Genomic DNA, 27035 nt, shown 5'->3' on the forward strand with positions numbered 1-27035 from the left:
CCCGAAGCGTCGTGATTTAATTTATTTTATTTTATACCCACGTGACTTCACCGAAAGAACCAAAGAGTATGGATCCGTGCAGTCACGAAAAACTTAAAATCTCGGTACGGCGCTCGTACGCGATACCCCACCGTGTGCTCTCCAACGAATCGATACTCAATTTACTCACCCTCCGAATGGATAATAATCAGAATCAGAATACATTATTCATCCTGGAGGGATCCCATGAGCTATAAAGGCAATTCTTTCACAGATGTCCAGCAGGGGCAGGTCAGAAAGTTGCAACGAACAACAAAATAAACTGATACGCAGGCGTCGCCGAAAGCCCTGCTCCCACCCAGGGTAGCATCGGAACTCCCAGCCTTCTTATTCTCCCTTAGCGGCGAGCTATAAGGAGCGCTATAATATCGGTGTCAACCCACTGAGTCCTTCAAGGATGACGGCCCATAAATCAGAGTCGAGGACTTCGGTGTTGCCAGTTCACGTCTCCCGACACAGGCTCCGGCGTTCTCCTTGGAAGCTGCCGGGCCACCCCCACACGCTCCGCCCCCCCTCCCCCGAGCACAATATTATATGGTCTTCACCTCTTGTCAATGCACCCGCGGCTGTGAACGCAGCACACCGCTGCCGATCCTGGGAAAAGGTATTCAAGGGTATGCGGAGTACTTTGAATGAAAAAAAAAACAGGTCCCGTTCCCCGTATCGTTCCACTTTATATTTCTGCGGCAGCGTCGTATTTGTTGATTTAAAAAAAACGAAAATGTATCCCTCTCCCTGGGCGGAAGTATATAAATATAAAGAAGCTAAGGCAATAGAGTTGTCATAAAACTTTTAGCAGCTTTCTTTGGCACGCGCGCGTGTGCACGAGTGTGTGTGTGTCTGTGTGTGTACAAATGCGTACGTGTCTCTTTATCTTTTTTATCGTGCAATCTCTTTTTTGTTTTGTTACCCCAAACTTTTATTACAAATCGTCCTCCCTTTTAAACAATCTAAAAGGGTTCAAAGTTTTCCTTTTGCGTGACAAACAATGTTTCTTGTTTAAAAAAAAATGTTCTCCAACGTTTTGGCAGGCAGGCAAACAGATCTATTGACACACGTTGACATCAATTCCCCCACCTAACAGGGCCAGCGGTAATGCGGCCCTGCATTAGCGACGCAACGGATGAGCAAATTCCATGTCGTACTGAGTGTGCCGGCGTTCGCGTGTCAGCATCCGGAGTGACGGGAGGATGGCTTTGGCAGCTCATGAAAGCAAACGAGCACTTGCTTGGGGCGGAGACATGCTTTTGGTATGGGGCTGGGTTGTAGAATGCAGTACAGCAGGTAGAACATACGTGAATAAATACAAATTTGAGCTGAGCGCTCATTCCAAGCCGGGTCTTTTCAAACAATTGGCCCTGATATTCTTTAGATCTTTCGGTGAAGTCGCGTAGATAGGTTCAAAGAGAATAACAAAAAAAATAACATTATTCTTTGAACCAATCTACGCGATTTTACCGAAAGACCCAAAGAATATGAATTCCTGCAGTCACGAAAGCTTTAAGCCCTGATACTAAGTGAGGCATTGTTATGTATTATTGTTATTACAAGTGACTTAGAATGCAGTGTTCATTTCTATATAATTTTTTTGAAAGTGCTAAATCTTACTTTATTAGTTTTGTATACAGTATTTAAAAGATTGTTGAACAAGCACATCCATAATTGAGTTGCCACTGCAATCGATCAACCTCTGTCACGTCAAAGATTCACCAATACACCATGAAAGTCATCACTGTGGGTCGAATCATTAGTTCCTTGAAGCTCCGGTTGGGCTTTGTGAGATAAATTCCACATTCCTATAGAAGGGACTATGTTTTATTTCATGGGGGGGGGGGGGGGTGGGGGAATCAAAGTTAACTTGACAATAAGTACACAGGTAGAGTCTCAACCACAGGTGGTGTGTGACCGACTCCAAAGGGTTGTGAAGAAGACGATGACCTTGAATGAAAGTGGTAAGAACCAGGCTAGTCGACATTAGTGTTTTTTTCTATTATTTTTATTTTATTTTGATAATTGTAATCACTTTATTTTTTTATTTTTCTATCTACATGACTTTACCGAAAGAACCAAAGAATAGTGGTAACATCGTAAAATGATGTCGATCTTATCTTTACGGAATTTATATAGCGTCCTAAACGAGGGGCTTTAGAAAGCATTCACAACAATGGAGACGAGATGAATGAAATGGAAGATAGGAAGCAATGGGCTTATCTGTGATGCGTGAATTCGGTGAAATGCGAAATTGATGACAGTAAATGATGATGAATGGATTAAATGAATGGGGAACGAGTGAAAGCCCTGTAATGAGAATATGAAGAGGGAAAAGCAACGATGGCGGTGGTTATGAGGGGGAGATTAAGGGGGGTCGTGGGGTGAGCTAGGGAACAAGAAGTGAGTTTCGAGTGAGGAGCGGAAACTAGCGAGCGAAGGTGACTGGTTAATGTGGCGGTGGAAGTTTGTTCGAGCGAAGGGGAGAGAGAAGAGAGAGAGAGCGCGCGAATTGAGCACACGGAGAAGGAGGAACAAAGAGAGAGAGAGAGATAGAGAGAGAGACAGCCACGATTAAGAGCGAAGAGGGCGAGAAGGCGACACGTCGAAAGATACAGAAGTGCCAAGATACTGGTGGGGCCGAGATGAGGACAACGATAGTGAACGGAGGCGCATGACGTTGCGAAGACAAAATCTTCACGAGAGCTGAGATTGGCGACGCACAAAGTTGTCGTATCTTTTGGCGTGGACTTTTCAACGTGCTTCCGATGTAGTGAAAAACTACATCAATTGGCACATTTGCCCCCACGTGGCAACTTGACTTGATTGGCTCCGTCGGGTGGTGGAGGGTTGTGGATTAAAGAACTGCCATTGCACCTTCACGATAATCCAACTCGAAATATGAACTAATTATGAATCGCGATATTGGCCGTAAAAGGCTACACGTAAAAAAGTAAATAACAACAAATATTGCCTTTTAATGTGGTGGTTGATAATGGAACTTGTAAGATAGGAAATGGTGATGATGACGACAATGATGCAGGAAGTTGCATCTGAGAAAATCCTGAAAATAATGGTGATGGTATTCTTGGTTCTTTCGGTAAAGTCACATAGAAGGGAAAGAACCAAGAATATGAATCCCTGCAGTCACGAAAGCTTTAAATCTAAATGGTAATGATGAATCCAGTGCTGGTTACGATGACAATGTAGCTAATATTTGAGATCACGGTTACAATGCTGTAATGGGAGGTACACTGTGTACCAAGAAATATAAATTCCAGACACATACTATTCATATATGGATATAAAATACACTATATTCATATAATCAATAAAACAGTTCTTCGACAAGTAATACAATCCCATGAGAAATCAATAATACGCTTGCCGACATATCAAAACTAAGTGTGCTCTTCGCACAAAGGGCATTCGTTATTTCAAAGCAGTCGCCAGAGTCCGCGGGCCATAAAGGTTCCTCAAACACGTTCGGCGTTACGAATCCACACCGTCGCTGGCCAGTGTGTATTAAATATGGTTACATTCGCAATAACTTCAATTTCCAATTCTGTTGTTCTCAACCTACGCGTGAGCATGTTTGTTTCTCGTTAATTTTGTTCACCTAAAAGTTTAACTTAATTGCCTTTGTTTCTGTATAAAAAAATGTTGTTTACGACCGAACGAATTTGCATGTGGTAAACGTGGGCGACTTCACAACAACGAAGCTCATCTCGAGCAATACACACTTGTGTTCGTTCGACAGCCTATGCGCTTTGTTTCCAATTTCTTCTGAGCGCATGCCAACCGCACGTCCAAGTTGAAGTCTTCATGCCAATGCGATCGCTTCGGGAGTTGACATGACCAACACTGCTTAGTCCGGCTCGGGTGACCGCGGGCACATCGTGGGTAAGCAATGTAATTGCTAAGCAACCAAAATAAAATCAACCTTATTCTTAAAAGATAGTGATTTGGCTGTGAACCCATACATAGGCCGCTTTCACACACGCAAAGTGTTTCCCTTACAGATGTTGTACACAATGTATATGTGGCTATTGATAACCGCCATATGTATGTATGGTGAACTTCTTTCACGCCGTACGTAGCCAACCGTGCTAATCGGTGGTGCGGGGGAAGGACAACAAACTAAGCACAAGAAGCGGTTCTAAAGAAATGAGTTTTCTCTGACATGGCTCGCGCTTGGGAAAAAATAAAAAAATAAACTGGCCCCCTTACCATGAAAATAATGAATTCCAATCGCAGGTCATCAGCTACCCAGTGCAACAGAGAGGCTTATTTTCGAACCACGCCTGCTCGCCTACAAGGGTCTGCACCGATCCACTCCGTCCGATCTCGCTGAGCAGTGCTCAGCGCCGGCCTTAACGAGACCCCCGATCGATGCCGTCCCTTCTACTACGATCCGCAGCCGAAGATCAACCCTGCTGCTGCTGCTGCTGGACCCAGCGCGCAAAGCCTTGTGCGGTGATACGTCCAGCTTCAGCAGTTTCACCGCGGTGTCTCCGAACCCGAAAAGGTTGGAACCAGTTCCTGGTGCCAGAACGTTCAGGATCTATCGCCGAGTCTTAACCAGTTTTTCGACAGCCTTACAACGGTGTGGTTGTTCCACAGAGCGTGCCCCGTGTGATCATCGCGCATTCCCGATGGACTGGACTCGTAAGAGCGTGCGAGAAAAAAATGTTCAGAATTACTTTACTTACTAAACCGCTGGAGGCAATTAGATTTGCTGATTGTCCCAGCGAGGTCAAGGGGTTACCAGGACCAATGCTGTTGATGCCACTACAACCTCACAACCCCTGACTTACTTGTGTTCCCAAGCGACGGTGTTTATTTGTAGACAGAAACACAAATGGGTTCAACAAAAAAATTTGATTGTAAAAAAAAAAACCATCACGAGGTTACAAAGACTGGATTCACAATCTGATCTTGAATTGGATGCACATACTGAGGATTGTGAGTTCAGGTATAGGTCAGGGGATGTTGGCAGAATTCCATCATTCCGATTGCAAGGTCATTAAAATTATTACCAATTTATGGGGAGTCAACATTCCTGTGAAATGTCCACGTGTGGCTTAGGACTACATTACATGAATGTCATGCTTTATTGTAACCCTACATGACACATGCGTTTACATGTGTAACATTTTACACAATACGCGCCCTTTGCAAATAAGCATTTTTTTTATCAGCCGTGCCAGGGATTCAAACGCAGGCGAGGTTCACGGCAAAACGCGCGAAACGCACAGCACTGTCGTGTGTTAGCGAGAAAGAAAAAAAACATATACATGAACGTGCTATTTTAATAGAGAGTGCCTTTTGTTTATTTGCTTCCACGTGCTGAAATGTATTCACTGACCACGAATATCAAATTGAACGGGGTGCAAATCGGCTGGGGAACTGGCAGCCACTGACACTGCGTGAACCATAACACCATCACCCCCATACCACCATCACCCCCATACCACCATCACCCACATAACACCATCACCCCCATACCACCATCACCCCCATACTACCATCACCCCCATACCACCATCACCCACATAACACCATCACCCCCATACCACCATCACCCCCATACTACCATCACCCCCATACCACCATCACCCCCATAACACCATCACCCCCATACTACCATCACCCCCATACCACCATCACCCACATAACACCATCACCCCCATACCACCATCACCCCCATACTACCATCACCCCCATACCACCATCACCCCCATAACACCATCACCCCCATACCACCATCACCCCCATACCACCATCACCCCCATACCACCATCACCCCCATACTACCATCACCCCCATACCACCATCACCCCCATACCACTATCACCCCCATACTACCATCACCCCCATACCACCATCACCCCCATACCACTATCACCCCCATAACACCATCACCCCCATACCACCATCACCCCCATACCACCATCACACCGAATCAAACGTGCTTCAATTCGCTTTATACTATTGCCATTGTAGTGCGTATTTAATGTGGCGCTGCACTCTGATGTTGTAGGAGAAACCATTTATTAAAAAGTCTATTTAATTAAGTAGAACGTGTTGTATATATTTATTTAAAGTTGCGCATTCTGAAATGTGACGTCACATTTCTCAAACACCCCCCCCCCCCCATCGTCACACATCGTCACAAATGTCTGACCCCCCCCCATCACCCCCTAGGTGCGTGACGTCATTTATGGACGGCCCCTAAACACACGGAACTCATTTGAGGCGGAGTCGACCTAGAGGGAGTTCTATACGACCGGTTCAGACAAACCGCCACTGTCGTTGGTGGCCGTGTGAGCCGGAATCGAACTCGGCCACAGGCATCGCATCACATCAAGATTTTAGCCGCCACTTGGTTCGTGATGCCCCCCACCACCCCCCCCCAGCTTAATTTCCAGCAACTCAGCTGCACGTGACCGTGATGCCCCCCCCCCCACTACCCCCCAGCTTAATTTCCAGCAACTCAGCTGCACGTGACCGTGATGCCCCCTCCGCCGGGCGGTGCATCGTGAGCTGCCCGGCACAACGCTAGAAGCATCGTTCGTCAGAAGAAGAAAGGCAACAACAGTGTATAGATGCGTTGGGGGGGGGGGTCCACGCTGGCGGCTGATCCACGTCGGTATACGGAGCCCACAGCTGCACAGTACGGGGGGGGGGGTGAGAACTGAGGCGTTGGCACTCTGCACTCGAGAGTCCAGGCGGAGGAAGGAATCAACAGAAGACGGAACTTTTTCATTTTGCCAGGTAGGGTCCACTGAGCTATGTAGCTCTTTGTTTCAGAGGCGACCTGGCCACAAATGAGCATTGTGCAGGCACAAACCCCGCTCAGCTTCTGAGGTCTGACAAGATCGGGGTGCAGTCCTGTTTGTTTGGTTATGGGCGCGACGCTTTGTCGTATACAGCAAAAAGCTTAGAAGCGCCACGTTTTGGGTTTGAACGAGGTCGATCTTGATTTGAAGCTTTCGTGACTGCAGGAATCCACACTTTTTGGTTCTTTCGGTAAAGTCACGTAGGTAGCAAAAAATAATAATAGATCACTGGCGTTTCGATCGCAACACAAGCAACCGTCATCAGGTGTAAAACAAACAACAGACAGGAGAACTGCTGACGTCGCTTTGCTGTTTTGCTTGTCCCCTTTAAAATGGCCGCACTCTCGTGCAAACTGGCGACCCGATCCCTTTCCGGAGGATCTGCAGTATGACGCCGCTGAATGTCTCAAACGCTCCCGCGTCAATGTCCCACTCCAATCAGGAGGGTCGCTCCGTATCCGATGCTTGCCCACGCTTTGTGTAAACTTCACACCCCCCTTTGGACTGTGCGCCCGCCGACTCCGTTATGCCCCCCTGCACTTTAACGGATGCCCTTCCCCTTGGTTCTTTCGGTAAAGTCACGTAGAAGGGAAATAATAAAATACAAATAAAACAAACAAAAAATTCTCACGACGTTTCGATTGCAACACGAGCAATCGTCATCAGGTGTCAAAACCACAGTAAGAAAATTAAAAAAACGTGGCGTTTTTTTCGAAACGTGAGAATTGTATTGTTTTATTTTTATTATTTCCCTTTTACGTGGCTTTACCGAAAGAACCAAGAATATGAATCCCTGCAGTCACGAAAGCTTTAAATCGAAATTTGGATCCCCTTCTGCTTTTCTAACCACTGCGGATTTTATATTGCATCACTACATTGGAATTCATGCAATAGCCCAATATTGGTCAACATATGCGGAAACTGGGTAAAAATGGCACGAGTAATCATGGGCAATTTGTTTAAATGAATTCACCCGGCAACGACTCAATGTTGTTCTCAAGAGCATTCCTGCTTCGGGATTTTTTTTTTTGGTCAGAGCGTTTATTTTGCACACGGAAGGAAAGTGGAGAAACCTCGACACAGAGAAGGATCACATTTACGATGTTCACATTTTCTGGTCACCAACCAACTCGCTACTCCTTGCCTCTTTGCCTCTGCAGGCCAATATCTCGTGCATATGCTGGCTCCACCCCAACATGATCCACCAACCCAGACAACCGAGGCACTCGGCGGATCTCAGCGGATCCATGAAAAAAAAACTATATTTATCCTGATGTGACCTTGGTGGGAGAGGCTGGTGCGCTTGATAAGGGCTTGGTATTGGCGACCCACGGCCAAACAGGCTGTAATGAGCTGATAATGATGATGAATACGATTATGATGGCGATCTCACGCTTACGTGCCAATTCGTCATACATTTTAATATTGATAACGCTGCCTTCTCTTCCTCCACAAAGCTTTTTTTTTATCTACCTAGGCAACAACACGCTCATTCAAATGTCGCTTCAAAGGCACGGCAGTGGATGTCCTTTAATTAGAAGCTCCAATAGGCTATAGCGGGTATTTCGTGAATTCGTACATGTTCTGTAGCACGTGGATGCAGAAGCTATCTCTCTCTCTTTAGTTTCCTACATTTCGTCTGAGTCGATGGATGGTCGTTGCGGTTAGAGTTGTCAACAGAAAGGCAGGGGGTCAACTCAGCCCATCATCCCGCCACGGTCGATACAGTGACTAACACTTTTTCAGGGAAGATCAACCTTTGCAATGGCAATATATAGTTGGAGGAAAGTTGGTGGCAGTGTTACCCCGGATGAATTGCACGCGTGCATGCCAATCCACTGCTGGACGAAAGGCTCCCCAACGATACAGATCGTTAGGTTTAATTGGCCATACTGCATCATGCGAGTTAGTCTGGGTTGGCGGACGCAGGTTTCATAGAAGTGCGCGCATATAAGTACAGTACAGCACAATTATGGATTATGCTGAACGGCCTTCAGAAGCCTATAAAAAAAAAACCCGTTGACACGTGGTGGTGGTGGTGGTGGTGATGGTGGTGGGTTACACATTCTAGTAACGTATGCTGGCTCGACCCTGCAGATCTTCGAAGGATGTGACGAGATCGAGCGCATTCCAGCTGCTTTGTTTCGTGGGCAGTGGTGACGCCAGGGTCCAGTGAAGTGGTGTGGCACCTCTCGTTATTGACATCTTACAGCCAGCTGTGGCTATTTCCCGACACACGTTTGTTGATGAGATTTGTGGGGTTTTTTTATGTTCCGGGATGGCACTGGGGCAAATACGCTCGACTCACGTCGAGAAACTCGAGAGTTTCAACCCCAGCCTGCGGGATGACTCAGGCAATAATCATCGCCGTGGGGATAATGAAATGAAGAGCAAGACGAAGCGCCGATTGAAACCGGGCGATCTAGCAAGTGGACGATAATTGCGTTGTGTGCGCTCATAATGGGACACACGTACATATTTCTGAAAATTAAAACTTCTAAATTATTTTTGTTTTATTTTATTTTACTACGTAAGGCCCGCTGAGCTATATGGTTATTTTTCAGAAGCGTACCTGGCTATCACAAACGATAGATCAACAAAATGACCCATCACGTGGAGATGCATGGCAGCCAAATACTCCAAACGCACGTTGATTCTAGATTTGGAGGGTGAAAAACCCGAGGAAACCCGGGGGATCGAACCCTCGAACCTCCTATATACCAGGCGAGGTAGTTAACATCTCGCCACGGCGGCACAATTCACCACAAACCGCAGTGTGATTTTCTTCCTGCGCGTATGGCAGCAATGTGTTCAATCGCTCAATGGCAATGTCGAGGTCCGCTCGCTGCGACCAGAGGGTAGCAGGGGGAGTCCGCGTGGATTTCGGGTTGGGGGCGGTAGCCTTCCTGCGATGGCCCCACCTGCTTGCGTGTGTTCGTGTCACCTTAAGCACGACGAGTGCCGCCATCTAGACGGATTGGGCGTCATTGCTTTGAAGACAAAAGGTAATGATAAAAAAGCAGGAAATAAATGAACGAAAGTGCATGTTGAGAGTAACTTCGTCACCATTAGTTGCTGGACAGATAAAATGCAAATACAGGGACTCCGACTACTTACGAAGGAGCTATGTTCCAGGGGTTGTCTGTTCGTTCGTCGATTTGTTCGCAAGTCCAACTTTACTCCTGCCGATTCCAAACATGTTGTTACGGCATGTGCACTGAACATGGGGAATGGCTTTAAAAGCCGTGTTAATCTCCTGTAGATGTAGATGCCACTGGTTCTTCGAGTTCTGCACATGGAGATGCCACCACCGCCATCTAATGCGCGGTGGTTAAACTTACGACACCTCGGTCCGAACATGCAACTGGACATACGGAAAGATTTGTTCAAATGATCCTTATGGCGGTACTCCGGGGTACCAAATAATACAAAATGGCCGAGGCAATTAAACATTTTATTTCTGGGACACTTATTTTTTCCAGGGGTGTTACTTAACTCCGCGACTGGGGCACCAATCAATCCGAAATCAGTGCCACTCCGCGATGTTGAAACGCAGCGTGGACGATTGCGCTGAAAACCCTGAACGCTCGCGTACGCACCCTAGTGGTGCATCGTGTACTGAGTCGACTGCCGCATCGCCGACCATCAACAGACTAAATATGACTGCATCACGGACTTTATGCGAGAGCCGGGGTACTATGGTACCCCGGGATACCGCCATAAGGTTCACATCTCTGAAAGTTCGTAAGTCAGATGTTCGTAAGTAGAGGAAGTCCCTGCATATGTTTCTTAGCATTCGGTGACACATTGCTCCCGAGATTCTGAAAGCTCAAGTGGAAACATCGTTGGAATGTTGAAAGAAGAGTCAGAGCTTAACACAGCCAAACACAACGCAGGGCACTTGCACTAGGAATACCAAGATGACGATGGTGGCTGAAGGGAGGTCAGTTATTCATGAGTGAATAAAATCGCTCTTCAAAGGGAAGCAACGTTTATATTTTGCACGTGGCCAAGATCGAATGCAGGACCTCAAGGTAGAGATGTTGCAGTAAAGCAGCTGGCATTCATACCTGGAACATCAGCAGCCCAGCGGCTGATGCACCGAAGAGTAACGATATTACGTGTGGCTTCGTCAAAGGGTAAAAGAACACTGACTCACAGCGGAAAAGATTGAGTTTCCAAAAAGGTTGTGTTCTCTCGCTTAAATAAGCGATGGCTCCTCTCCATTGGTGGGTGAGATCCAGAGGTGTAGATTTGACATGCCTATGTAGGACATCCACTCTTGACTCCCCGCGAAGTGATACATATTTTATTGACCCCAGAGGGATGATGGGATAAGCCAACCACCAAAATGGGCTTGAGTCAGTGGCTCTAAATTCGACATCATTATCATCACCATCATCAAAATCTATACCATGTCTCCCATGCAGGTCATCATCTCCAGGCACTGGAATAATGGTATGCGAGATCATTACAAAGGAATAGTTTGAGATAATTAATTTTTTGGTTAGGCCACGTAATGATCGAACCATATCTGTATCTTCAAGACTCCACCACCCAACAACATCAAGTAAATGAATTTTTACATCAACAGGCATTGAACTGGCTAATTATAATTAGTTTCAGTTTACCGGTAAGCTGAAGACCAACCTACACATCTAATTGCTAGTATATAATTGCTACATTTTAGACAATAATTGGCAACGTTAAAAACTTGTGCGCATCACAATTTATTTTGGCTGTGCCAGATGGGAGGAGGGCTCAAAGCGGCAAAGATTTGGTCGGCTCGTAACGTGGCCTAACCCAAAAATCTAATACCAATCATATTGGCTGCAAGCAGCTACTCGATGTCACGGTCGGAGGAAAGTAATTACGGACCAAATATAACGTGGAAAAAGAACAATGCCGCATCGACAATAACACTAAACATTTTGATTTAAAGCTTTCGTGACTGCAGTGATTCATATTCTTGGTTATGTCGGTAAAGTCACGTTGAAGGGAAACAATAAAATAATAAAATATATATAAAACAATACAATTCTCACGACGTTTCGACTGCAACACAAGCAGTCATCATCAGGTGTGAAAACCAACGGCAAGAACATTTGAAAGAAGTGGCTGGTTCTATTTATTTATTTATTTTTAAGACGTTAGCACCACGGATAGCGATTTGACAGTTTGTTTAGATGGACGAGTCCATCTATGTTCGGAAAAGAGGAGGGGGGAGACGACAAATTAATGTATGCTGTCTGAAAGCCACCGTAAGCGTGAACAATCAATTAAGACCCGAAATGGTTTATCAAATCCTTCCAATGATTGCTAAGCCAGAATCCATCTTCTCGGGCTGAAATTGTCTCTGTGTTTGTATATGTGGATAGCCTCATGAACGAATCTCTCATGGTAGCCAGATGGCTTGCAAAGAACCTCTGTCTTGGAGAAGTCAATGTCATGTGAGCCTACTGAATTATAACAGTGATCTGCCACGGCCGAGGTGTTGGTCCTACCGTGTTTAAGGTCTGCTTTGTGTTCACGAATGCGGTCCGAGACATGTCGTTTGGTTTCTCCAATGTAACTACTACCACAGAGGCAACTTAGTTTGTAGACACCAGGGTACTGTTTGTCCGGAATCACATATTTTACAGACAGAACCAGATCACGGATTTTATGTAATGTGTTGAAATTTTATTGTTTTATATATATTTTATTATTTTATTGTTTCCCTTCAACGTGACTTTACCGAAAGAACCAAGAATATGAACACTAAAAATGTTTTTATTTTACCAGGTTAGGCCTAAAATTTTGATTTAAAGCTTTCGTGACTGCAGGGAGTCGTATTATTGGTTCTTTCGGTAAAGTCACGTAGAAGGGAAACAATACAATAATAAAAATATAAAACAATAAAATTATCACGATGTTTCAACTGCAACACAAGCAATCATCATCAGATGTGAAAACCACAGCAAGAAAATTAGAAAAAAGTGGCGGTTTTTTTTAAGTTAGCACGGAGAGCGATTTGTCAGTTATTCAGATGGACGAGTCCATCTATGTTTGGAAAAGAGGAAGGGGGAGACTAAAATAATGGATGCGGTCTGAAAGCCACCTTAAGTGTGAACAATAAATTAAGACCCGAAATGGTTTATCAAATCCTTCCAATGATTGCTAAGCCAGAATCCATCTTCTTGGTTGAAATTGTCTCTGTGTTTGTATATGTGGCCACATATGATAGCTCAACGAAGTAGCCTATCACGTGGACATTTATAGCAGCCAAATACTCTAAATGCACGTGGAGGGAAACACCCTGGATGAGCCAGATAAAAAAATCCATGCGACCAGGGGGAGAACATGCAAACTCCAAATATATACTGTAGGCATCAGGGTCGGGACCAAACCCACGACCTCCTGTGTATCCAGCGAGGTAGTTAACATCTCGCCACCATGGTGCCCAAACACAGATAAACAAGAATGAACAACATTGGAACTCTTCTATGCTGTGCCTCACAGTCGGTTCTAATCCTGATGGGATGCGACACACACATATACACGCATCATATACGGGAACGATATCCGACGCAAGATAGGTGGATTGTTGTGATCAGGTGTAAACGACAAGCTCTCGCAAATTTAATTCGCTAGAAAGGTGACACTTTTATGAGACCACCCGCTCCCCTTGTGATTTAGGCCAATGATACCGTTAGACGAGGTTGACTTGATTTTGACCCGCATCTTCTTAGACTCAAATAATCGTCGTTTGTCACACTTGCCTGGCGATCCTGTCTTAACACAAACCAGTGTCTCAATCCCATTTGCTGTGTATCGTAATAGTCAAGAGTGAGGATACAATTGCACCCGCACATCTGATGCCATTACGGGTCGTAATTAAATTCCTGATTGATTTCTTTCGAGCCTGTCTAATTGGATAGGTTCTCAATTTTTTTTTCTCTCTCTCGGTTTGCAGTTTTGTGAGCCCCATCGGTGTAAATGGAGTGGGCATGCAATGAAGGTGTCGTGGGATTGAAAATTAATCAAACGGACGCATCCATTGCATGGCTATGTACCTCGGTCAACAGTAGTGATCCAGCATGAAAAACATGAGAATATACCGTACCCTTTCTAGCCATAAAACAGGTGTTAAGATGTTCAAACACCAAATAGACACCCCTTGCAAGGATTCGTGTCTGCATTAGCCACACGTACTTGTGGTGAACATGCAAACAAACATGCTCTGATAATATATGTATTGTCTTTGAAAATGATTGGCCGACACCATAGACAGCTTTAATTAGGGCCTAGTCTCACCAGTGTCAGACCAGGGAACGCCAAAAGTGGTGTTTGAACATCTTAACACCTGTTTTATCGCCAGAAAAGGTAAAACCTATTATTACTTTTTTTTCACACTTTGATACTGGCAAAAGGTCCCAGTGGTGATCCAGTGGGAATTTTTACCTCCGTCACGCTCACGTGGAATTTCCACCACTGGCTGAGGCGCACACTAAAAAAAAAAATCCTTAATTTTTCTGGATTCCTCAAAATACTATTTTTTTGCAAGAGAGCCCTGCTTGGGGCAATGTTGATCTGGCGGCGTGTGCGTGCGGGATTGAATGTGAATGTCAACAGGAAAAACATATACGAGGAGGATTGCTGCCTCACCTGATCGAGTATAATGAACCGCCGTGTACACTGGTGTCCCACACGTCATAGCCTCCTGCATATATACAACTTGCCTGCCAGGAGCAATTGTGTCACATGCTTTGTGTGCGATATTTGTTGTTGTTGTTGTTTTTGTAAGAGAGGCCTTTAAAGGGAATCAAGGAAAGGAACGATGCCAATGTTACTCTTTAAGATTTGTGGCCGCACGAATGAAAAGATAAAACATGTTTGTTGTGCCTCTTACTCCAAAACGCAACTGAGCTTGCATTGTTAAAATGTAAACAGCAACCAATAAATACGATTTTATGTTCCCGAAACAACTTTAAACATAATTTAAGCGGAATGGTAGTTCTACTTTATATTCCAAGCTCGAACAAATTCAAGCACAAGTCAAAGCATCTTTCTGTGACAAAACATAAATGAAAGTATTACGTGCCATCTTTGTAAAATGTGGAAAATCATAATATTATTAACCACAAACACAAGCTCATGCAATTTGCTGGTGTCTGATGAGATGTGAAACGTAAATAAAGAATGCACACAGTTTATTTTACCACCACATAAGGAACACTTCCTTCTCAACCGGAATTGTTTAATGGAGCAAAACCTGAACCGGTTTCAAATACGCTTCTCATCAGCAGGGTACAGATGTTCGACCAGAGGACGCCAAAAGGCGTACAGCCAAAATGCTTGTCTTTGTGCTGTACGCCTTTTGGTGTCCTCTGGTCTAACACTGTTTTGAGACTAGGCTCAAAAGAAAGCTGACTCTGGTGTGGACCAATCAGTTTCAAAGAGCATGCCAAAATATTATCAGAGTGTGTTTTTTGTTTACATTCTGACCACAAGTATTGTGGTTAATGCAGACATGATTCTTCGTAAAAGATTTCAGTTTGGTGTTTAAACATCTCAACACCTGTTTTGTTGCCAGAAAAAAGGGGAAAACCTATTCTCATATTTTGGTACTGGCAAAGGAGGTCCCATAATGTAAAAACTATTATTATTGCCTCCCTTTTTTTGTTTACTGTGGTTGCACAGGGTATGTGGGACGGCCTTTGCCTACGGAGGCTGACCCGTGCTGTGACGAAACTCAGAAAGCCAAAACCGGTCCAGGGTTTTCTGTCTAACAAATTCTGCTGAAAACGTATTTGGTCAAGACGATCCCTACTCTACTAGTAACCCGCACATCCTTTAGACATGATCGTCAGCGCCTCCCAGCCAGCCAGGATAACATTTAATCATATATGGGGCGCTGTCTCTCTCCACCTTTCTCTTCACCTCTCTGCGCTGTTTTTCCCAAGTTATCTCGATCTCTCACTCCGCCTCCGTTTCTGTGTCTCTCTTCCTCTGTCCCCTCTTCTACCTCTTCCTCTATTATCATCTCCTGTCTCCACTTCATCTCAGCCACTTCCCTGCCGTCGATCTCTCTCCCTGGTTCTCTCTCAACCTCTCTCCCTCTCATATTTCCACTTCTCCCTTTCCCATCTCAATATCTCTTGCGCCTCCAAAATCCCCCTTTCCCCTCCGTCTCTCGGATTGAAAACGTGCCGCGAATTAGTATTTGTAAATATTAATCCACCAATGCGATGCTATAATGATTTTATATAATAAAGCACCGCAATAAGCGGGGGGGGGGGAATGATGACAGCTTTAATGTTGAGGCATTTAACAAGAATGGGAAACATGGTTTATGACTGCATTTAGAGATAACCCTGCTAAGAATGTTCCTGCTTTCATAGTGTCTAATTTCCTTTGCACGGGAATTTACCATCCGAGAAAGACACCGTAGAAAGTTCAATAGCCAAAACGCGTATATCTTCAGCAACTATTCTCATGAATGTTTAATACTTCCTTAACGAAATATAGGGCTGCGTTGGAAAACTAATTTTGAATTCTGAAACTTGAGAAGCATTCGCTTGCATATTGTGACCGAAGTAATGGGATGAATGGTGTGCTACTTTTCATAACAGATGATGAGATTTGTATTCCAGCATGAGTCATCAAAACCACACAGCATGACAAGATGATTCCTTGCAATGAAAACTCGGGAACTAAAATAAGAATTGAAATATGTTTACATAGCTGCTCGGCTTTACTCAGGCAAAATTTAATACAAGTATTTTGTGACATGAGTATTGCTGAAATTGATGAGCGACAGAGCAAGGCCAATTTGATTGCATCCTCAATTAGGCGTGTAGGAAAATTGGATTTTTGTTTCATGATCGCGTCTGTGTATAGAGAGGTAACAGAGATGACAGTGCTAATTCCATTGACATACATATGCAACAAATACATGACATGACAACCTGGATAATATTTTCCTGTAAAATGAACCAAAAAACAACAAACTGTAAAAACGCACCGTGCAGTTTAAGACGTAGGCCTTCGTGACCAGTATTATTCATAATAAAGGCTTTTGGGTTAGATCGCGTTATTTCTAAATGTGTCGCAACCCTCCACCACCCGACACGGCCAATCAGTACAAAATGTGTCACGTTAACAAAACGTCAATTAGTTACTTCTTCAGCCCACCGGTGTGTTTGAAGAGTGAATCCACAACATTTAAAATTTGAGTACAACGTTTCGCTGGAAATTACATCCAGCATCTTCGGGCGATTTAGAACAGTGAAGCCATCCACCTGCTTCCAGTATTAAATAGTGCAGGACGACGTCATTATTGTTGAACCCCGTCGGGTGGTGGAGGGTTACGACACATTTATACTTAGGCGATCCAACCCATGCACCATGCAATCAGTGTCTTGTGGAAAGAAACAGCAATCTCCAGAGTGTCAAACAGAAGCTGCCATGGCATCAATCATGGCAAGCATTGCCCCTGACCCTAAACAGCTAATCATGTGGCGTCAGAAACAGGTGGGGGTGGGCCTGAGAAGGGCGGCGGCGGCGGGGGGGGGGGGAAGTCTCGTTCAACCAATGGAACGTCGTTAGCTCAGTCGTGATTGATGAGCCCAGCCAATCTGTGGGTGACAATCTCAAGGTAGTGCGAGGCGAGAGACATGGGCTTCTCCAGACTCCGGGGCGCGCTCGTGTCGAGTCGAGTCACACCTGAGTGTCTCCCTTGCCTGAGCGAGCGGATGGGGCGGTGCTTAAAATCCATTGGGCAATGCTGGGTCATTGATGGAAATTCCATGTTTCCGTTTGTGGGAGGCCCCCGGGGCTCGATGAAAGATTGACCGCTGCAGACTTCCCACGAAGCAGTATTTATTATTAGTCAGCCGGATAGATAATAGCTTGACATGTATTTGAATGGATAACTTTTTTTTCCCCACTGCGCACCTCCGATTAGCACGGTTGGCTACACACGGTGCAAAATAAGTTCAACATACATGTTACATTATTCGGAAAATCCCGTAAAATGAAGCAAAAATTGTCGTTTGAAAATGTGATGAATTTCATCAACATTACTTCACAGCCAAAATCCATTGCTGGATTCAAGCCTTCCCACATCGTGTCAGTCATAGGGGTTGTTTTGACTATACTTCACCCTTCTGGTCATTGCGGGTTGGTTAAGGGGGACCCAGGCTCAGTTTAAATATCACGATCATCGTGACGCATGGGCAGATAGTCCGTAGGTGTCCACTGCACATTTTGTCATTTGTTTCCACTTTCCTCTGCCTTGTACCATCATATGCACAAGCAGTGGCCACATCATTCTGGCACCAATCTCTTGTGATGTCATCGTCAAGCCATTCTCTGTTAGAGCTTCCTCTCTTTCCGGTTCCTTCCATTTTTCAAAACAACAACACCAACACACTTTTACTTTTCCTGTTGTTGTCCATCCTACACGTGTGTCCAAAGAGTGCCAGTTTCCTTCTCATCACTGCCTGCATCATCACCATCATCAGGTTGTCTTCTTCTACGTGCAACCTTCATCTTACTTCCACGTTGGTCACTCTTTGGGTCCAGAGTAGACGCAGTATCCTCCTATAGCAATACATTTTGAATGCCGATACATTGTCTCCCTTCAGTCTTTTTCAACGCCTACGTCTCGCAGGCGTAGAAAGCTGTGCTGAACACGCATGCTCTCGGGATGTTCAGTTTGATCCTTGAGCTGATTTGCGTGCTTCTTCAGATGTTATTGAATCCTAGCTTTACTCTTCTGCCTTCCGTGCAGTCGTTGTCCCATGTCAGTAGACTTACAATGTACACAAATTCATTTACATTCGCAATCTTGCTGATTTCTAGTATTGCTTTTTTTCTCAAAGTCCTCCCTTCTGAAGAACATCGTCTTTGTCTTTTCCACGTTAATCCAAAATCCTGTATCCTTTCCTGACTTATTCAACATACGAATGGTTTACCGCTGTATGACGCAGCTTTTTTCCCATCAGATCTATGTCGCGAATCTCATGTTATGTATTATTTCTCCTTGCAGAGATATTCCAGCGCCATTGTAGTTTAGATACCACTTGCCACTTATGTTTGACCGTGGCTGGATATTGAACTTGGATTGCCAGGTTCATAGCACTGTGCACCAAAGCTCCATGCATCTGTGTGTTACTTGAATTGATCACCCACGAAAGCACCTTCACACCGCTTTGAAATGCAAAATTCGCATTGTATAGTTGTGCTGTATTGTAAATGAAACGTTATCAATGACAATAGTTCATATTACGTATATAGATCTCACTGCATATCAAGGGTCATTGCAAGAAGTTTCTCCCAAAGATATTATGCCTGAGTTCCCAGAGGAAAAGAAAAAAAACAGTCATGCATAACAGAGTGGAATGTTACAAACTCCACGCAAAAACGTCAGCTGTACGCAAGTGCCAGCGGAAAAGTTTGCGGACAAACAAATAAATCGATGGCCTCATCGCCAATCGCTTCCCACATTCGGGACGTTGTAGCTCTGAGGACTTCCCAGTAACACGGCGTATCTGAACAAAACACTTGGGGAGGATCTCAAAGGGAAATTACCTCCGTTGTTCATAATAATACAGGTTTTTTTTGGGTTGCGTGAGTATAAATGTGTCATGACCCTCCACCACCCGACACAGCCAGTACAGTATATTTATTCTAGTAGTGGCATTCCAAACTCCCAGGGTGGTGTATTATCATCTTGTGCTAATTCCAAGCGTTGTTAGTGGTGTGTTTCATGCTAATTTCCTTTGTCAGGGCGTTTGCTGTTTGGCCCCCTCACAGCTTAAAGGGAGGCGACCAGCGCTTGGCTTTCTTCACTCCAACGCTGTCCGCTGGACAGGTTGGTCCCTTCACCTGATGAAGGCCGCTTGTGTTGTAGCCGAAACGTCGTGATTATTGTTGTTTTATTTTTTTTACCTACGTGACTTTACCGAATGGAACCAAAGCGTATGGATCCTTGCAGTCACGAAAGCTTCAAATCTAGAACTGCCAGTAAGGTTTGTCACGTAGTTAGTTACTACTTCAGCTCACCGGTGCTTTGATTTGAAGCTTTCGTGACTGCAGGAATTACTCTTTGGTTCTTTCGGTAAAGTCACGTAGAAAGAAAATAAATAAAATAATAGAGTACGACGTTTCGATTGCAACACAAGCAACCGTCATCAGGTAGAACTACATTTGAGAGAGAGACAAAACACAGACACGGAGACACACAGACAGACACACAGGCAGACACACAAGCAGAGAGCTTGTGTGTCAGTCTCTCTCAAATTTAGTTCGACCTGATGATTATTGCTTGTGTTGCAATCGAAACGTCGTACTCCGTTATTTAATTTATTTTCTTTCTACGTGACTTTACCGAAAGAACCAAAGAGTAAACCCACGACGTTTTAGACTGGCGACCTCTGTTGCATTCTCCCACGAGCCTCGTTTGTTTTATTTCAGGAATGTAATGATCGACCTTGATGAAAACGTCTTATTTTCTTCTTCTACGAAGTCTTTCCTGAAGTGATAAACACTTGAGCCATCCATGTGTTCCAAGGCCTTCAATTCATGTCTGGAAGAACTCTTTATCTCACCTCTCCAGCCTCTCAATTACAGAGCACATTTACATCACTAATGTAAAAAAACGCTGAAAACCAAACGTTATTCTTCATCTGCAGAACACATCTGTAAGGCAGTGGGCGCCTTAAAGATGTTTTCTGCAGTTAGTATGGATTGTCTCCAGATCTCTGAATTTGTTCACATTTGTGGAGCAATGAAAACAACATGTGTACAACATTTGCAAATTGCTCATTTGTATGAAATGTGGCAAACGTTGCTCGAGACTTTGAGACATTTAACTTGCGCTTAGAATATTCCACCGTCCTCTCTTCCCCCGACCCGAACCAAGTCGATAACGTGTCGCATGAGTCACAATGCCACGCGAGAGTGCAAGCTTTTTCAACTCTGCGAATGTGGTGACCTCTAGTGGCTACACGGGTCATATGAACCTATTACATGCAACGTATCATCATCCTCATCGTCAGGCATGATCTATCCACTGCTGGATGAAGGCATCGCCCCAAAGTCTTTGCCATCCTACACGCTTCCGCGATGCAACAATCCAGCCGCAAACCTGTGCACGCCAGCTGATTTCACACGGACCACGTGCAGGAATTGAAGCGTCATTCTTGCACGCGTGATTCAATAAACACACACGCGCCGTACATCTCAAGAATTAACGTCATTAATTGAGAGTCAACGTAGCATTACGCCCCGCGGTGGCAAGACGTTAACTACCTCGTCTGGTATGCAGGAGCACATGGGTTCAATCCCAACCCTGACGCCTGCTGTATATTTGGAGTTTGCATGTTCTCCCTGTGGTCGCGTGGATTTGTCTCTGGGCCCCCCTCCCCCCTCCCCTCCGGGTTTTCCCTCCACATTTATAATCAACGTGCGTTTAGAGTTTGTGGCTGCTATGGATTTGCACGTGATAAGCCACTTCGATGAAATATCACTTTTGGACAGGTCACTCCTGAAAAAGAGCTGTATTGCTCAGTGGGCCTTACCTGGTGAAATAATAGCACTGTCCTCCAGACAGTCTCGTCCCTTCACCTGATGAAGGCTGCTTGTGTTGTGGCCGAAACGTTCTGAGAATATTATTGTGTTATTTTATTTTATCAATTTATTATTTTATTCTCATTCTACGCAACTTTACCGAAAGAACCAAAGAAGATAAATGGGTCAGTTGAATTTTTGTGTTTTTTATTAACCCTTCGCTGTAGCACCACTTGTTTTATGAGGCCAGGGAATGTTTTGATCATCCTTACTATCCGATGCACTGCGTCTGGATGTATGTATCTATGTATGTATGTACAATGAACTTTTTTTGCACCGTACGTAGCCAACCTCGCTAATCGGAGGTGCGGGGAGAAGGACACCAAACTAAACACCCAAAGCAGCTCTAAAGAAACGAGTTTTTCAATCGAGATGATTTAAAGGTGCAGCACTCCCACTGGCTCCCTGATATCGGGCCTGCATCCCATTGCCCCCGTGGACCAATGCACCCAAGGGGGTGGGGGGGGGGGGACCCACAGCGTTCAAAAGCAAGCACTGACCTTTACAGTGAGGCACCGGGAAGTCCCACGTGGCCTTCTCCTCCTGGTTGGTGATGCAGGTCAGGGCCGACTGGCCCTCCAGCACGTAGCCCGCTACGCAGCCGTACTGCACCTGGTCGCCCAGGTTGAAGCCCGAGCCCCGGATGAACGCGTGGGGAGGCACGCCTGGGTTTCCGCACGCCCCGCTCTGCAACACTGACAGGACGGACGCGACCCGCTTTGGGTTAACAGGACCGTCATCACATTTAATTGGTGTACCCATTGCAAACACGTCTCGGTGCGACTATGGCCATGCAATCCCAATTATGGACCAATGCAGTAAACCACTAGTCGTCTGCGCTCCTTCAACGGAGCAAAAACGACATTAGCACTCTCCTGAAGCCGTCTTGTAGCTCACAAAAGTCCACATTGCTATCTTGCTCCTGCACCATAGCGCTGCCATCGAGCGCAAGAAGAGACATCAGAATCAGAATGTGTACTCATACTGGAGGAATCCGATGAGCTACAAGAGGTATTTTTTTTCACAGATGTGCAGCCATATTCTTGGTTCTTTCGGTAGAAGGGAAACAATAAAATCATATAAATATAAAACAATACAAATATCACGACGTTTCGACTGCAACACAAGCAATCATCATCCGGTGTGAAATCCACAGCAAGAACATTTAAAAAAAAATTGGCGGTTTACCGAAAGAACCAAGAATATGAATCCCTGCAGTCACGAAAGCTTTAAGTCAAAATTTAGATGTGCAGTCGTTTTCACAGATGTCCAAATCACGTCAACGCAACGTGGGTGCATCAGTGGTGCTCGTCTCTGTTGTGGGACCTATGCCAGCAGTGTCAATTCCACATGCCCAAGGACAAGCTCTGCTGAATTTCCACAATGTTGTGCAATGTTATTGACCCGGAGGGAGATTATGGGCTGCGACACCAAAATGTAATTTCAGCCCCAACTTTCCGATGGCGAGAATTGAGAGCCATGCAGCAGCAGCAGCAGCATTGGCGGCAGCGGTGGCAACACCCTGCAGTGTTCCACAGCGAGGAGCTGTGATTGACCGGAGAAGAGCAACTGACGATACTGGAATCGCAAACAAATTCAAGTATTGACTCTCTCTGTCTCTCGTCTCGTTTTTGCCATCTCGTTTGAAATCGTGTCTCCACTTTCCCCGTCTCGACTGTACAGTTGTGTTCACGCCTGTGAGCCTTACATGTAACATTCGCATTCCATATGCATGTGTTTTGTATACCCTGAAGTACAGTAAAAAACCTCTCAAAGCTGGATTCGAGAAAGCTGGAAGGTTATTTAAATAAAATGATAAATAAGGCTTAGCAAAAAAAATCACAAAAACAACACTGTCTGGCCACAAATTAAATTGGGCATGGTGAGGGATGACACGTCCATGAGCGCTTGCCATTCTAAAGTGACGTTCACACGCTGTGCTTATCCGCATTGTAAAACGTTCCCTTGGACACCACGTGCTCTGTTAGTCCTCTCTGCATCTCTTTCTCTCTCAAGTCTTTTTTCATGTTTATTTCACAAACAAACAAGATACATTCTTCAAACCCTGCAGAAAATGTATTCAGCATTCCACATCTCCACAAAAACGTCCCCCCCCCCCCATTCTCTGAAGGTGACTCAAACGACACTTTGCAGTGGGGACCTTGTGTTAGTGCATTGTAAATTGAACATTGTTCACATATTTGACTTCGTTGTCATTCGGTGTTAATAGAACGCCTTCGATGTTTATTGCGCGAAAAAGTGTAAGTAAAACACCGCTTTTCCCCCACCCTCTAAATGATTGTGTTATCTTTCCGTATCATGCCGGAGATCCTTCATAACCAGAAGGGCTCTCCTCTCTCAACCGGTGCGGCTTAGCAAGGCTTTTTTTTTACTGTGCATTGATGCTCACACGCACGCGATTCATGCACATATCATGAGCCTGAAAAAAAAGAAAATCAATACTGATGAATCAATGCATAATTACACCCCTAATTAGTAACGATTGCCAGCCTCCATAACTCCTTAATTAGGAATCAATAAAGGAAGTACTACTCTGCGGCAAGTCAATAGCAATCATCTCACGGAGACTGTCCAAGGCGTTTTCAGAACGTGGCAATTTGACCACTTGGTTGTGATCCACGGATGGGCGGATGAGAGTGGTGCCCCCTCGCTCATCTCAGCAGGGAGACACGTTGTTATTATTTTTTTTTTAAATACAAACCAACAGAAATGTCAAGGATCACTGCAACCCCCCCCCCCAGCCCCTCCATAGACCAAAATAAAACGACGCTTTCGCTGTGAGCTGGTGGCAGCACGCGGCTCCTGCCTACGGTGGCGACCGACTCCACCACACTTCGGCTGGTTTCAGTCCCGGGTCGAAAACGGGTGAACCCGCGTAGCGTACGACGACAACGACGCGATGGCCGTGGCCTGATCCAGCGAAAAAGTTGCTTATGCCCATAAGCACGGCGAGCGCTGGACCCTGCTGAGCAAGCGAAACGGCGACGCGGCGAGACCTCGTACCCACGAATGAACGACGCCGTTAATTGTAACGGCGTCGGAGGTGATCTCATAGCGGCCGGTTCCGTGCGGTTCCTCGCGAGCCAGACCAGCGGGAACCGGCGGTCTGGCTGGGAAAGTGGCACCGTGAACAGCACTGCACGCAGCCCTGGGGAAACGCAAAGGCGGAACTTTTGTAGCCTCCTCAAATTGAGGCCACCACTCTGCTGAGCCACGAAGTGACGTCAACTGAGTCCCGTCGCGGTTGGCAGCCCTGAGCCACGTGTGGGAGTTCCTCATTCCCGTAGCGGGAGGCAGTCCCCTTAAATACACTGTCGACTCAGAACAAAGTGGGATCCTGTTTTTTTGTGTCTCGCGAAATAACCCTCCACCTTCCATTCCGCCCCCCCCTCCCTTCCCACGCCCCATATATTTTACAAAAGTAACAAATATGTGTATACGTGGCGGAAATATTGCAAAATTTTTGCACAATTGTGCTGAATAAGGAATCTCATGATGTCGATTCACTCTTCAACACACCGGTGGGCTAAAGTAGTAAACTATTTGGCCGTGTCGGGTGGTGGAGGGTTACGACACATTTATAAATAACGCGATCTAACCGAGAAAAAAAACACACCCTTCATCATTAATAATACTGGTCGCGAAAGCCTACGTGTTAAACAGAGCGAACTCTGTCCGCACACCCATGATCGCGTGCACATTCGCACGAGAAGAGACGACGGCACAGTGGGCAACGGACCCCCCTGGCTCCCCCCGTGCTCATCATCGAAAACGAACCCAGAGTCACAGCTCACGGCAGCGCAGTCGTTCGGAGCCGCATATTAATCGCCTTTCAGTGCACCCGCGAGAGGCGAAGCCCCGTGGTCGAGCTCTCCTCCCTATCGCTCTCATGGTCGCCATTTAGAGGCAATAAGCAGTCCCTAATTAACGATGTAAACCCATTTTGCAGATTGAATGCTTTTGTTTACGGACGCTCAAAACTAAAAAAAAACCACACACAGTCACGCTCACGTCGCTGCACCAAACGGCGTGATTTTTGTTGTTGTTGTTGTTGTTGCAGATGACGAAACAAAGAACCGCGCGCACGCACGCACGCCGATCGGAGCGTCGGTTTTGCTCGGCCGAGGGAGTCGAGAGGGCCGGGTGTGGAGGCTGACGGCCCTCTTGCTGCTATACGAGAGGTGGGTGGGGGTGGTGAGGGTTGGATCGAGGGGAGGGTGAGAGGTGGAGGAGGGGTTGGTGGTGAGGGCTGGATCGGCCACTGAACGGCACGGAGGGGAGTTCGTCTGTCTGTCCCGGCTTGCGAACACCGGTTGGGAAGCGCTCTGTTTGAAGGTTCCACGGTGGTATTTTACTCAGCTGAGCCACTGCGCTCTGGTTGCAGACCTCGTGACTGAATGGTTGCAAGTTAGAGCCCGGTCACAGGTCAACTCGGCACACCATGTATTCAGGGTTGCTGACACGATTGCCACTTTGCGTGGTGTTTTTAATCGACTATCCTCATGCTAGACCAGTTCCCACCGTGTGTGTCATTTCCACCACTTGTCCAGGGCCATCTATGGAGATGAGCACCGCCACACGCGCATAAGCATGTGAAGTCACTTTAGCTTTGGATTCTTTACGTAATGTATAATTTGCAGAGTGTTCATGAAATTGTCATCCATAAAACTGGTTGAATTATCATGCACAGCAGGAGAACTGTGTTTGTCTCACCTGATGACGGTTGCTTGTGTTGCGATCGAAACGTCGTGATCTATTAATTTTCTATCTACGTGACTTTACCGAAAGAACCATTCTTACGTAACAATTATTCTCACAGAATGATCATTAGACAGCAGTTTGTTTTAAATCCACAGCTGAAATGTTGGCAACATATTACGTATGAATCTGGATTATATTTATTTAAATTCAAATCTTCAATGACCTTCAAGAGAACGTAACAGAAGCATCCGATGCAATCACAGCCGAGACAGTGGCTCTCTCGAATCTCGACACGGTGTGTACCGCCAACGGCACGGCGGACACATGCAGGGCCGGAGGGATATGTAATTCACGCCACCAAACGCTTGTGTGTGTTGGATGAGTTGTAGGCAGCTGCCCTCCACTAACAACAAAGAGCGAAGTGACACCACAGCGAGAAGAGTGCTGGGTGATTGAAGCACTGGGGAGCATGTTTGGTGCATCTGGCAGTCATCTAAGTCGTTTAAACTAAAATAAACTATTTTAAAAATATATCAGGTAAGCCCCCACTGAGCTATATAACTTTTTTTGTCAGAAACTACCAGGCCACAATTGGTAGCTGAATGAAGTGGCTTATCATGTGGAAATGTATAGCAGACAAATACTCTAAATGCAAGTTTTTAAATGTGGAAATAAGATCCCAGAGGACCCGGAGAAACATCCACGTGACCACGGAGAGAACATGAAATCTGCAAATATACAGAAGTCAGATGAGGGATCGAACCCAGCAACCCACGACCTTTTGTAGACCAGGTTAGGGAGTTAACATCACACCACCGCGGCGCCCCA

General features: G+C 45.6%; 1 protein-coding gene across 2 annotated transcripts in view; it reads right to left on the reverse strand.

Moving 5' to 3' along the window:
* LOC116945092 (CUB and sushi domain-containing protein 1-like) overlaps positions 1 to 27035 on the reverse strand; it is a 630678-nt gene that overhangs the window by 408253 nt on the left and 195390 nt on the right. For both annotated transcript variants that reach the window (XM_032959197.2, XM_032959196.2), the window contains exon 4: positions 21986 to 22180. In XM_032959197.2, the coding sequence (XP_032815088.2) occupies positions 21986 to 22180 (195 nt within the window). The remainder of the gene's footprint in view (positions 1 to 21985; positions 22181 to 27035) is intronic.

The sequence above is a fragment of the Petromyzon marinus genome, chromosome 23, assembly GCF_048934315.1.
Source record: "Petromyzon marinus isolate PM22_M1 ecotype Great Lakes invasive population chromosome 23, UKy_Petmar_22M1.pri1.0, whole genome shotgun sequence".
Classification (NCBI taxonomy): domain Eukaryota; kingdom Metazoa; phylum Chordata; class Hyperoartia; order Petromyzontiformes; family Petromyzontidae; genus Petromyzon; species Petromyzon marinus.